At 39.6% G+C, this 12,344-nt stretch overlaps 1 protein-coding gene across 9 annotated transcripts in view; it reads left to right on the plus strand.

The window, feature by feature from the left end:
• The first annotated feature begins 610 nt into the window (after nucleotides 1-610).
• Nucleotides 611-12,344, plus strand: part of LOC117492594 (nuclear GTPase SLIP-GC-like) — a 37,310-nt gene continuing 25,576 nt past the window's right edge. For all 9 annotated transcript variants that reach the window (XM_034142939.1, XM_034142942.1, XM_034142934.1 and 6 more), the window contains exons 1-3: nucleotides 611-714; nucleotides 10,269-10,350; nucleotides 12,214-12,326. In XM_034142939.1, coding sequence (XP_033998830.1) covers nucleotides 10,284-10,350; nucleotides 12,214-12,326 — 180 coding nt within the window. In that variant the 5' untranslated portion in view covers nucleotides 611-714; nucleotides 10,269-10,283. The remainder of the gene's footprint in view (nucleotides 715-10,268; nucleotides 10,351-12,213; nucleotides 12,327-12,344) is intronic.

Below are 12,344 nucleotides of genomic sequence, written 5' to 3' on the forward strand. Positions count from 1 at the left end.
TCTGAAATGAATTTGAAAGTGTTTTATAAGCAGGATAATATAATATTGAAACACATTTTAAGCTACTCACAATAAACTTTGTGTACATGAATAACAATTTTAAAATACCCTACTCAGCCAAAGGCATATAAGGATAATCAATCTCCATTAAATATACTCTTATGTAACAAAGCAAAAATGTATAACTGTTAATAGGCTAGTGTTCAAAAAACTATCTTCAATAATAAGATACACATTCAAAAATACAATTGTGCAAATATCCAGTGTGTAAAGTGCATTGTGCAAATATTGGCAATCAAGTGAGACTATGACTAAAGTGCAAAGTGCCTTTATGTTGCTTTTTATACAAAAGCAGGTAATACAAAAGCCGAGCAGTTCGACTAAAGAGACATCACATTCTTAATGTCTTAATTCTACCTTAAGAGGTAAGACTTTAAATGATTAGAAAAATGACAACTTTAACAGGGATTAGGATAATGGCAGGGGTTTACATTTCAGACACAAATGCAATTCAAATTGCATTTAAAGAGCAATACATACATAAATATGCCGTGATTAATGTAGTGTGGGAGGAGTAACGTTTCGCGCCTCATAGAGAGGAAACAAGAGACTTAAGTTTCGTTTTCCTGGTTGTGTTAGGCGGTTATTGAGATAATGAGAGAGAGACTCCGTTAACCTGATTTTGGCTGCATACCTACAGGCGTCACGCTACGGGTAAGCTTTAGAACGATTCATAGTCTTTTGTATGTCATTTTCTTCTTGTGTGGTTGCTACCTTGGTCTCGGGCTCTTGAAAAAACACATTGATCTCAACGGGACATCCTGGTATTATAAAGTTACAAATGAAATAAAGAAAGATGATCGAGTGACTCTTATTGCCCGTTCGAACATCTAAAGGACGTTACTGTGAAAAACAAAACAACATCGATTTGAATGCGTGCCTCATCGTTGTAAACCAGTATGTCGATGAGACTCGAGTCATTGGGTGTAATCCGTGTATCTACGGTCCAATTGTTTTTCTTTATTGAACAAGTAAACGGAAGAGCGTCTGCGAGGCCTTTTTGTATTTGTTTTGCTTTTTACCATGGTCGAATGCAGTGGTTCTCAACTGGTCAGGCCTCGGGACCAAGCCCCCAGGAAGTGCGCCGGACTCAGATGAAAATATTCGTGCTGGCCAAACGGCGGTACAACACTTCCTTTTGGTTGCCAGGCCCGGAAACACTTTTTCCCATTGACTTACATGGGGAAAGAGTGGTCTGTAAATCGTTGGATAATTTTTTTTAAACTAAATAAACTACCCAGTATGAACACTTGTATAGCCCTTATTAAAAACATTCGTTCCTCAAGTTGTAAAAATGTGCTAATAACGTTATTCTGCGAGTTATTTCCCTCTGCATTATGAACGCGCATCTAACCCACGGGACCGCGCCGCCCGGCACGTTCATGTTACGTGTTCAGCAGCAGCACTACATGCGTTTATTTTTACCCATGGATGCACAATAAGAACGGACCCATATCGCCTTACTGCCAGCCCACGGAGCTGTAATAATGAATATATTGCACATGTTTGCTGTAATTCATCATTTGTAAAATATTATACTACATGGGCTGCAGTGGCGGCCGGTCCATAGGGGCGCTAGGGGCGCCGCCCCACCTCTTCCCATATTAAAAAATAAAAATAAAAATAAAAAATATATTTTAAAAAACATATATATTTTTATTTTTATTTTTAATGAACAAGGTAAATATTATATAATTGGTATCAGTAAAATGTATAATCTACAATAAAATATCATTTAAAATTGTGTTACGATGTCTAAAGTTACTGATAAGTCACATGTTTCCTGCCTGGCCTTGCCCGTGTACCTTCTCTCGTCTGGGCGCTAAGAGAGGAGCCCTCAACCAGTGCAGCAGCAGCCACTAGCAGCTGACTGTTGCTATCTGTAACGTGTAAACTATGCCGCGAAAACATAATTTCAGCCAATCAGCGTCGTCAAATATGATGGTCACAGGGCTCCTACGTGAGCGCCCGGTGCAGTCTGTGAGTTGTTTGGACTCGTATCCAAGGAGACAAAACAGGAAGCTGTCATACACTCTGGAAGCTACCATTTAGCAGCTAATGAAAACTCAGTTTTTGACATAAAAATGGAATTATGGATCATCAATCATTTTTCAAAGTGACAGACACATTGGATTAATTTATGGATTAACCTTCAGCTGCGTTTTTGATCAGAATTGTTATTCTGCAAAAGGTGAGCATATCTCCATGTTTTGCTACCTAAAGCTACGTCGTGTGATGTCTGTATTTGCTTCCGCTGTCGCGAGTTCTGATCGCTCAGTGATGATACTTATATTTCTAGAATATGTGGAATCTCAGTTTGTAAACTTGTTTGTGCATATCCAATAAGTATATCGATTGATTTATACCTAGAGTGCGTTAGCATTTTTTCGCTCAGGGCTCATTTAGACGCTTCTTGTGAGACTTGTGTTTTGTTTCGGTAAACATGGTTCATATCATCAGTTAGATGCGTTTCCTCTGAGTACGACACATGAATAGTTTATTACATTTTAAGAAGCCCTGAGACACAGTTTCGTGAGAAAAAAAACGGGGGAAAAAAAGCCCCTTAACAGGTTAAATGGGAATTAAATCAGTGTTCCCAAAGCCCCGGTGTTCTGCAGTTTGTGTGGGCCTACTGTACTGTTGCACAGTTTATGCTGTAGAAACTATGTCCAGGACAAGGTGTTTGGAAGTTTTGGAAGATTCATAGCTAACCACACTGAAGTTATGGAGGTATTGATCAGTCTTCTCATATTTTTAAGCCTCAAATTGTCCTTCTCCCCCCCTCTAACATCACCAGAAGTCATGATTTAAGGGGTCTTTTCTCAAAAAAAATTACCGGGGGAGCATCCCCCCGGACCCCTCTAGTATTGTTTGATCACCATTTCCACAGCCCCACCTAAAATATTTTCCACCAGCCGCCACTGATGGGCTGTATGATTAAATCTTGTACCGTAAATGTTGTATTAAATAAAGTTAATATTACCGACGTAGATTAACGTCCCTGTAGCTTCTTATTGCACTAAGAAGCTTATTGCACTGTATATATATATATATATATATATATATATATATATATATATATATATATATATATATATACAGTGTAATAATTCTTTCATGCTAAATGAAGCTCTGTTGCTTGGATATCACTAGATCCTGTTACAGCGTAATATAAAAGTACATAACGATTGATGTGTAAATTAGCATAATTACTAGCTAACCGCTAGCTGCTAACTGCCGCCTCGTTAATATCAAATTTATCATAATAACAAACCATTACCATGCTGTCATGAACGTGCGGTGCTGTTACGTGTACGCAAATTGACGTGCTTGATGTGAACGAGCATTTTGGGGGGCATGGGTTGCGGTCGAATAGTCAAAAAATCAGCTCCTAAATTCTAACCCTATCGTCTATTCCTTAACCTCTGAGTGAAACGTCACGGGGTTAAGGGATAGTGGATAGGAGAATTCAAAAGGATTTAGGAGAAGAGACTGCGGTACTTTAGAGAATCCGACTGCACTTTCACTATCCGACGTGTTTATGATGCGCCAGCGGAGGTCATAAATGTGGGGTGCTGTGGGGAAACTGGAAACTACAGTTTTCTATACAGCGGACTACAACAGGGATGTTTAATAAGAACGAGGGACTACTGCAGTGACGTGCGGTGAGGTTCATGGCTGGTGAGGCACTGAGTCAGATTTACAAATATTATATTTTGACCTTAATCGAAATATTCGGTTATTTTCAAAAGCTTTTTTAGTCTGATGCTTCGATTCATTTTAAACAGACCGTTCAACAAAAGGATACCCACAATCTAAATATTGGATTGTTCTTTCTTAGTAAGATCCCATTTTCATTACAAATGTGGTCTTACCTTGACTTGAAGATGAAGTCCATGCTATCCTTCTGGACAACAATCTCTATTACTTTTTTGTAAAAGTCCTCCTTATCTTCCTGTAGTTTCAAAAGTCTAGTTTGTTGTTACGTCTACCGTCTCTGCGTAGAATTACAGTAGCAACAAGAACCTGTGGGCTCACGTGCGCCCCCTTCAGTGCGGCAGAGGTTATGGCTGCCTCCCCTGGTGCATTTTCATTGCCGTTGAGAGCAGCGAGCCTAAATATCATATATACGTGAAATAAGTTATTTAGAGACTATGGATGGCGAGGATAAATGTAATAAAGGGATCTACATACATCATACCTGCCAACCCTACCGATTTGGGCGGTAGTCTACCGCTTTTGACTAGGGATGCTCCGATCGCCAATTTTGGGTCCGATCGCCGATCGCCGGAATCAGTATCTGCCGATACCGATCGCCGATCCGATTGAGTGGGCGGGGCCTAAATGGAAGATTTAAACATCACTTTAAATCTTCCATTTAAAGTGATGTTTAAAACTCAGTTAATGGGGCTCACTCACTGGAGCTTCCACAAACAACAATCAACTTAATTATTACATTCAAATTATGTATATTATTCAAGTTTACATTCACTTTGGATAATACCACGGGAGAAATGAGCAAGCGCTCTCTTTTCCTCTCTCTCCCTCTCTCTCTCCCCCCTCTCTCCCCCTCTCTCCCTCTCTCTCCCCCCCTCTCTCCCCCTCTCTCCCTCTCTCTCTCTCCCCCTCTCTCCCTCTCCTGACAGCCCGTCAGTATCGTCTCATGCAGCTCGCTGATCCAGTAATGTGTGAGGCCGACAGTGAAGAATAAACATATTTATAACTAGTGTAGCTTGTTCCAGAAGTAGATAAAATAGCTAAGTGTGTTAGGTGTGACCCCATGTATCGGGGCGTGGCTGGTAGGCAGTAGTGATGGGAATTATGGCTCTTTGAAGGGAGCCGGATCTTATGGCTCCGTTCCTTTCAAAGAGCCGTTCAAAAGAGCCGTTCAAAAGAGCCGTTTTTTTAAAAAGGGGGCGGGGTTACTAGGTTTATCTGCGAAATAATCACCAGGATAATGATTGACTGCATTGCCAGACCTAATGTCAATAATCTGCATTGTAAACATGACACAAGGTGGCGCCATATCCATGTCATTCATGTCAGGGAATGTACTTTCAATGTACCCTCTGCATGTGTTAAGTAAATAAAGTTGCCTTGCCTTGAATGAAATTCACGCAACTCTTAATATTAGTAGTGTGTTTTTAAGTGGCGATGGAGATTATTTGTTGACCCTGCTTTAAAGGATATTTTGCCTTTACAAATGGTGCTCTTTATCACTGCCTGGGTTTTGGTTGAAGTGCATCCAAATGCTGCTGCGTTTTCGCATTTGGCTCATTTTCCATCCGAAAAACACGTCGTCTATCTGTCCAGTACCACTTGTTATGACTTCTCTCTCACGTATTCCGTTAAGACCCACCCCACCTAACTCCTCGTGCTGAAACCTACCAATCAGAGTAGGGGCGGGTCTTCACAGAATACGTTTGGGGAACAAAATCAAGCTTTTTAAAAGGCGAGTGAATTTTGGCAGGCAGTGAGTGCGGACCAACTTTGATTGAACGATAAGAAGAACGGCTCTCACCAAGTACGACTCGGTTCCCCTCGTTCGTACCAAAGAGCCGTTCAAAAGAATCGGCTCGTTCGCGACCGACACATCACTAGTAGGCAGTGGGCAGTGGGCACTAGTTTGCTGTGTGCAGTCCACTCCGCACACACAAGACCACAATTATGGCAGAAGCAAAAGAGCCCAAAATATATAATTTTCACTCCGAGTGGGGAGGATGATTATTTTTGTATCTATTCCAATTCAAAGTCCATCTGTCTCATCTGCAATGCGAGCGTGGCTTTATCGAAGAAGGGTAATTTAGGAGCGGCATTTCAAAACAGTGCACAAACGCTACGAGACGGAATTCCCTCCTAATTCTGCCCTACGCTCCCAAAAGGTGAGGGACCTGAAAGGACAGCTAAATGCACAGCAGTCCATTTTCACCAGGCCCAACAACAAGAGCAAGGCTGCTACCATAGCATCTTATCGTGTCAGTCACGTTCTTGCAAAACACATGAAGTCTTTCAAAGACGGCAAAGTTGTGAAAGAAGCATTCCTGGAGGCTGCCGACGCGCTTTTTGGGGACAGTAAAAATAACAGTAGCATTTCAACAGGTTTTTGATATAATAAAAACTCAAGTTAGATACCGTTATTAATCAGCTGTAAGTTTTAGTTTGTTTGAACTTATTCATTATAATTATTGTACAAAATGGTATAAGAATGCAAACTTTAAGATCTGTTCTGTTTAAATTGATTATAGTCTATTATCAATTCAGAAACTAGTGTTGCTTGCATCCTATTTTAAAGGCATTTCTTTTTATACTCTACTAAAATGCAAAAAAAAGAAAAGGGTTTGATTCTATTAATTTTGTCTTTTTTATTGCACTTTGGCAGCAGATTCCTGTGTAGCTTCAGATCTGAGTTGTCTTATTAGTAAAACTAATTTATACTTTTGTAGCAACACTATTTTTATATAATGGCAAAGAAAGGGTTCAGTCTTTTCTTTTTTTCCTGTATCATATGTGGCAGCACTGTTCAATGTTTCTTGAAAACATTACCCACTGTAGTTTGTGACGTGTGAATAAACTCCCAACTCTGTATCAACAACACTGTTGTGTAACTTCAGTTAAATACTTGTATGTGTGTAGATTAGAAAGAGGTAAGATAAAGGATCTGCAGTATTTTATGAAGTATTAATCGTACAAAGGTCAGTTTTATACAAGTAGAAGTGTGTATTTACCTGGTAGTAGGCTGTCAGTAATGGCTACACCTCTCTATTTGGACTGGTAGATCTCGGCAGACTGGCAACTTTAAAAGTAGCTCTCGGTTCAAAAAAGGTTGGGCACCCCTGATCTACACTGTCAAGGTTCAAGGTTCAAGGTTCTTTATTGTCAAACTAACATAGCTACAGAGTAATTATGTCGTTGAAAATCTTATGTCACAGGCTTCTCCAACAATGCAACTGAAAGAGGACCAGAAACACATTAAAAATATAATAAAATGTGGAGACTTTGGGATATTTATCTCCCATTCTTTTACTTTTCGGGCATTTTACAGACCAAACATGTCGTTGATGTCACTGTTTAGTGTTTACCAAACTACCACTTTTTCTGAAAAATGCATAAAATGATGCAATATATGTTAAATACATGGTTTATACATGTAATTACTGGGGTTCTGATTACCTAATTTGGGCGTGCACATTTGCCGCGCGCAAACCTACCTCTTTTGGATTTGGAAAGGTTGGCATGTATGCATACATTACATTGGTGACCTACAGTGAGATGGTAACAGGCATGCGCTTAGGGCCCGCTTTCCAGCCAGTTTCTGTGGGGTGACGCATTCTGAGGTGAGGCAGATCTCATCTGTGCCTCACCTTACCCCACAGTAAATGGCTTGAGCGCGCTCACAAAATAAGTGCCCGCGCTACATTAGTGCCCGCGCTCCAGCAAGTTACTGTGGGCTTACGAGAGGCAGAGCACGCCCCTGCCTCACTTGTCATCGCTCCCGTAGCGGAGCTCGGCAAATTTGCTGATTTTGACTATAAAAAGCGATTAGAATCATACATAAATCACACTTACAACACAGATCAGTGGAGACATTTTATTATTATTACTATTTCGTTTTTCTTTAGTTGTTTTTCCGTTACATTGGAGTATGACAGGTGAGGCTCTGCCTCCCCTGCCTCCACTGACTGCACGTCGCTGGACTACTGTAAACTCAGAGACTCTGCACCGTGCTCTGATGCTGTTGTTTTATGCTTTATGAACGGGGACAACAGAGAAACATATTCTTCATGACCAAAGTTGGAATTGAAATAAAAAAGGAAAGTGAAACTTATGCTCATCACCCTCTCCCTCCGGTCCACATTAATACAAATGATCCCAATACGTATGACTGTATGAAAAGATCTTAAAATCAATACAAATGTATTTATTATAAATGTTAGTCCTTAACATCTGTCACTGTGTATATCACCATTCAAACATCTTTTAAAAGTTGAACAAACCCCACACAGCTCAGTAAAGACTGTGACATGTTGACTTTATTTGATCATTTCAGTAAAAACTAACGTTCATATTTCTCTTTTTGATTATAATACTGATGAACGTTCAAAACAAAGCACTTTTGGCAAGTTACCACATACGTTTTAAAATGCTTAATAAGCACCGTAACTTTCATGATATCATTTCTCGTTCATAATCGGTTGTTTCCGTGAACGGCCGACTGTTGTGTGATGGCAAATGCGGCGGCCGCAAGGCATTGTGGGGCAGCATTTTCTCCTCTCCTTTAGGTTAGGGAGGTCCAGTGGTTCCTAAGCTAAAGGAGGTTATAAAGGAAGTTTGAAACCTCCTTTCCTTTCATTTCGAGAATTCGAACGGCACTTATCATGGCTGCCACTGAGGGACTTCCGGGTCATTTCACTCCGTTAGGAAGGTTCCTAAGCTAAATGGACTATTCGACCGCAACCATGGTTAAAGTTGCGCATGCGCTATGAGCGCACATACGGGTACTTCTCAGGCATGCCGGGTAATCTGTGACGTTTCGCTCTCTCAAAAGTTGGGCCATTTTATCATCATGCGCGAATGAGCAACTCACATAGGAATGAATGAGGCCCCGCCTCCAACGCTGTATCCAGTTCTTATTATACATCCATGCTCGGGACCCACTTTTTCCTTTGTCAATAAATCGCGACCCAACATGTTGAACCACTCAAATCTATGCAACAAAAAGTCGTGCTGTAATATACGCTTTTCAGCATACATTATTAATTAAAGTGAAGTAGTGCATATATCCCTTATATCCCTTCACAGAACTAAAAGAATGCTTTTAAATAAGGTTTAATGAGATGATGGAATCAAAGCTGAACTGTACATAAACTGTACACAAATGCTGAGATTTTTAGAAATACTAACATATAAACTACGCATTCTGGTACACTCTGAGAAGAAAATAAATAAATCTATTACTACCCGATGTATTAATAATATTTGATGCCATTGTTTGTTTTTCACTTTGTTCTGACAGCTGAACTTGCTGCTCCACACAGAGAGAAGAGCAAAGAGGAGAGAGTCTGTGTGACTTACTTTAAATTGTGGGTAGGGTAGATAGCTCCCATTGTTCTGTGACGTGTCAATCATCAAACCGGGGGTCATATTTCATTATGTGTTCATTTTTATCTGAAGTTGTACCCATGGATGTATAAAGAATAGTTCTACCGCAAAGTTATTCTCCGTGGGGACTTTCGGCAACAATCTTGATTCTGATCTGAAGTTTTCAAAACCGTTTATGGCAGGGGTGTCAAACTCAAGGCCCGGGGACCAAATCCGGCCCGCGACTTCATTTTATGTGGCCCCACAAGAGCTTGCAAAGAATATAATATGTTTATTATACGGTTACATGCTACTTTACAGAAGCACGTTGCCCATAAACAACATGTCCCACAATGCATCTCAAATTTGACTTTTTCTCAGAATTTGACTTTTTTTGTCCAAATATGCCTTTTTTCTTAGAATTAGCCTTTTTCTCATAAATAGATTTTTTTTTCAAAATGTCACTTCTCTTTTTCAAAATGTCACAATCAATGTTTTTCCAGAATGTGGCTTTTCTTTTAAAATCATATTGTGACATTCTTACTGAAGAGACTTGCAATTATTTGCTCTAGACTTCTGCTTTCAGACGTAGTTAATTATAAAGTTATATTAATTAATGATATAGTCTTAAAGTTACAACCGGCCCTTTGAGTGCAACCATAATGCTGATGTGGCCCGTGATGAAATTGAGTTTGACACCCCTGGTTTATGGTCTCCGGTACTTCCAGTCCAACGCCTACCAATCACTTCCGTGAGTTTTGCCCCGCCCCTCGCTGCAAGGACCATTTGACCATTTAGTAAGGTAAAATGCAAAATCGCCTCGCAGACGCTCTTCCGTTTACTTGTTTAATAAAGAAAAACAAATGGACCGTAGATACACGGATTGGGTGTGATGGGTGTTGCATAACTTTATATTATACAGTACACTCTGGTTTAAGCGGATCTTGTGCTAAAACATTTATTTTTGCTTATCTTGTGTTCTGACATATGTTTCCTACATGCTTCATATTAACACTTTCATTAGGCAGCCATTATCACTTTATATAACCCATTTTTCTTTTCTTTTTATTGATCATAACTATCACAAAAGGTATTTTGTTGATTTTAAACTGTGTGTGTTTACTTTCCAGTTGCTATTCTTAATCATGGATGATTTTGTTCTCAACAAATTAACTCAATGGGATCTCAGCGAATTGATACAAACATTTAAAGGTAAAGTATTACTTTGCTTTTTGTTGGGCAAAAATATAAATATACAAAATATTATACAAATATTATGCATTGAATCTCTATGATATTATATACCATTATCTGTGTTATGTCGTATAGATTGATCATCAAAATCATTTTCTTTATTATTTTTTTTGTTGATTATTGTTTTGAATATTTTGAGATTTTGCACATTTTAGTTAAAGTGGACCTATCATGCTATATTTAAATGATATATTGTAGGGCCATACCTATATAATGTATATTTATACGTTTCTGTTTTCAAAATACCAAACAGATCATGCATTTTAGCCATGCCTCATTTCGCTCTATGTGCTGTTTGCTGTCTACGGGGCTGATCTCTGTGAGCTGCAGCTGACCACGCCCCCCTGCAGGAGAGGGGAGACGTGCTCTGATCAAGTCAAGAGGGGGAGAAAAAAAGATCTCCGTGTTTTATTATATAGAGTCGTTATTCATTTGTTTTAAAGCTCAATAAATAACAAAGAAGACCTTTGACCGGCACTTTTCAAATTTTGTCCGGAAGATTTAAACTTTAACGGACATCTTGACCGGCGAAAGAAAACCTAACTGAAACTCTGCCGCACGGTCCCCTCGTTCCTTGGAAGAGGCGGAGAGGTGGGTGTTTGTCATCTGCTGGTGGACTAACCGGAGAGAATTACAGTGCTTGCCTCGACGGGGAGGGATTGCATTGAATTACAGCAGCAGGAGGAGCAAACGCTTGCCTCGGGGAGGGAGAAAAAAAGCCACAGCGGAGAATAAACAGAAGGGGAACCATGGCAACCATGCGCGGGAAGTCTTCGCTGCTTTTGTGGCAGACTACAGCGCCACTTACAGGCCTGGCATATGTACTACAGCGTCTCCAGCGCTTTCGAGCGGCAATGGCCGGCCATGGCCCAACCCCGCATTCCCCTGATAAGTGGAGAGTTGGCCCAATAGCCGTAGCGCCACCGTCCTGACGTCAGGACGGTGTTCAAATCTGGATCAGTTTTTATCAGATCCGTTGCAGCCCCTTTTTTAGAGATTTGGGTATGTAGGAAAATAGAGAGGGTTGTGTTTTCTGACACTTCGTGAGTTCCCTGGAACACCGGGGACACATTATGTATAAAAGACGTACAAAAGTGCATTTTGCATGATAGGTCCCCTTTAATCGAAATATAATTACATTCAAAGTAATGATGTTCTGTAGCATCGTGTGGTTTAGAATAGAATAGAATAATTTAATGTCATTATACATGTACAATGAAAGAAGGAAAAGCTTCTCCCTTTTAAAATGTGCCATCAAAACAAAAACATCACAACATACAACAACAAATACACGCAGCATACATAGGCTACTTAGGTAAGAATAAAGAATAAAGTGCAGTAATTATTTCATGGGGTATAAAAAATAAAATGTAATAAATAATAATAGGTATGTATTTATAATAATGATATATATGTATATATATATATATATATATATATATACACAGTCACGTTTATTGCACATGGAGGATGATTAAAGGGTATGAATTCAGGAGTTTAGTGCAATGATGGCTCTTGGGAAAAAACTGTCTTTGAGTCTGTTTGTTTTTGATATTATACACCTGTAGCGCCTCCCGGATGGCAGCAGGTCGAACAGGTGAAAGCCGGGGTGTGAACTGTCCTTGACAATGTTATTGGCTTTACTGAGGCTTACAAACAGATTATCGACAAAAGCCATTATAAATTCAGCACAGAGATCCAGGCGATGCACTCGGAGGCTGTCATTCTTATTAAAAACATTTTTTATTTGTCACTCTAAACATTTGAAATTGTGTTTTTTTGTTCTTTTTCCCATGAATTATTTTTGTTTTTTTATTACAGAGCAACACATTGACAGGGAAGCTCTTTATGAACTGGATGATCAAACAATTGCTGAGTTGATCCCCATTGTTGGAACCAGACTAAAATTCAAGAAAAGACTCAAGTTGTTATTGGTAATGTATACACTGTTA

The sequence above is a fragment of the Trematomus bernacchii genome, unplaced genomic scaffold, assembly GCF_902827165.1.
Source record: "Trematomus bernacchii unplaced genomic scaffold, fTreBer1.1, whole genome shotgun sequence".
Lineage (NCBI taxonomy): Eukaryota > Metazoa > Chordata > Actinopteri > Perciformes > Nototheniidae > Trematomus > Trematomus bernacchii.